Here is a 2,085-nt window from a genome sequence, read left to right as displayed (position 1 = left end):
TGTTCACTAGATGTAATGTTTTAGTTCCTTATAAACAGGGCTGGGGGAGGGGAAGGGTGTGCAAAAACTAACATTGAAATTTTGAAACAGCAGCAGAGTGAATGAATTTTATTTTTGTTCATTGTTGGTGATTGAAAAGAAAAATCCCCCCCATGTAATTATTGTGAACACCTTGCTTTGTGGTCACTGTAACGTTTCCAGGTGGGACAGGAAGAAAAGGTGACAATAGTCCACATGTCCTTGGCATATGTCCAGAGCAATGTGCAGAGTGTAATGCTCTTTTGCAAGAAACATTTTATGATTTAAAAAATAAATTTAGCGAACTTGAAAAAAAGAAGAAATATTACATTGATCGTATGTGGGTATAACATATTTGTACTTTTACAGTTATTTAGTATTAATATGCACTTATAACTAGTTTTTAAATTCTGTGTGAAAGCTTCTTTTCTAATTTAAAAAATTGTTTTTTTATTCAAATGTATTTGAGGCAAATGCTGTATAAATCAAAACTAATTTATGGATTCAGTTGTGTATGTGTTGCAGCTAAGTGAAGGAGAGACGATCAAGCCGGTTGAAAATTCAGAGAATCCAGTTTATCCTGTAATCCATCGTCAGTATATTTACTTTTTATCTAGTAAGAGAACTAAAGAAAAATTTATGAAGAACCCAATCAAATATATTCGCCAACCCAAACCTAAGCCCACTGTGCCCATTAGGATTACGATCGTGGGGCCTCCAAAATCTGGGAAAACTACAGGTGAGCACGTGTTTGCCTTCATTTTTCTCAAGCATAAGAGGGCCCCCTGAAAACTAGTGTAATTTCTTCATAAAACTATCGAAATGAACTGTAAAAGAGATGGAAGAACTGGCTGTAGTGCAGAGGTTAAGTGCTATGCGTAGAAAGCCAGATCTGACATGTCTAACTGGGGTTCAAATTTCAGCCTTGGAGACTTGAAAAAAAACGCCCGATGCATGTGCATGGGTGCCCAAAGCCTCTTTCAGGAAGGAGAAATGGAGGAAAAAGGACTGCAGACTGCATGGTGACCACACCCCGTTGGGGCACATGCTCTCCTCCCCGCACCCCTCCTCCACCCCTACCACCTCTCACCAGTGAATCTCTGGCAACTGAAAAAAAATAAAGAAGAAACAGAAAATCTAAGTAGACCAAACCATTCGGGAAATAGGATTCAAAAATATAATTCAACTCCAGCGTAGCCCCAAATCAAATGGTTTTAGAGAAAAATTATATCAAACTTTCAAAGAATTAAAAATTGTGGACCTAATTCCCCTTTTTGTAAAATCTTTCATAGCAGGGGAAAGACAGCTTCCCAATTGACTTTTCTTTTTTTTAACTATTTATTTTATTTATTATTTTTAAGTTTGCTATAGAGCATGTGTATAGAGGGGGAAAGCGAGGAAGCAAGCCACCAGGTCCAGGACTTCGCAATCGTCCATGTGGGAGTCCAGTGCCCCAATCATCATACTACCTGCTGGCTTCTATTTTCTTTTTTATTAAGGAATTTATACAGTAATTACAAAGGCATGAACAATGCAAATCCACTTTTAAATGAACATAACCCTAATATCAAAACCTAACAAATATCAGAAATTATAAACCAATATTATTTATAACATTAGGCAAATATCAAAAATAAAATATCACATAACTAACTACAATAGTGTATTTTAAAATTGTATTAGCATAAAAATAGTATTAAAAGACTTTATAGACAGACTCTATCATGCAGTGGTTAAGGGAGCCAGATCCCACATGGCTTACCATGGTTCGAATGGTGACAAGTAACACAACAGGCGTGTGTGCGGGCACTCACAAATGCATGACAGGAAGGAGGGATGGAAGAGAAGAAGTTGTGGTGTGGTCATGCTTCATCGGGGGATGCTTTCTCCCCTTTTTCTCTCTTTGTCTTTCTGTTTCTCTCTGGCAAGTGCACATACCCAACAATTTAAAATAATTGATAAATACAGTCTATGGTCTGGACTTCTAGAAAAATTAAAATACGCACACACACACACCAATATATGTATATAGTCTACTGTATTAATAGTTTAAAAAGTGGGTTCAGC

General features: G+C 36.9%; 1 protein-coding gene across 1 annotated transcript in view; it reads left to right on the top strand.

Moving 5' to 3' along the window:
* The window catches only part of AK9 (adenylate kinase 9), a 135,708-nt gene that overhangs the window by 108,760 nt on the left and 24,863 nt on the right, over positions 1 to 2,085 (top strand). Inside the window, exon 32 of the mRNA XM_006156985.2 lies at positions 544 to 757. Within this exon, the coding sequence (XP_006157047.1) occupies positions 544 to 757 (214 nt within the window). The remainder of the gene's footprint in view (positions 1 to 543; positions 758 to 2,085) is intronic.

This window comes from Tupaia chinensis, unplaced genomic scaffold (assembly GCF_000334495.1).
Source record: "Tupaia chinensis unplaced genomic scaffold, TupChi_1.0 Scaffold000527_1, whole genome shotgun sequence".
Lineage (NCBI taxonomy): Eukaryota > Metazoa > Chordata > Mammalia > Scandentia > Tupaiidae > Tupaia > Tupaia belangeri.
The sequence above is the reverse complement of the archived record's forward strand: the minus strand, read 5'-3'. Positions and strand labels throughout refer to the sequence as shown.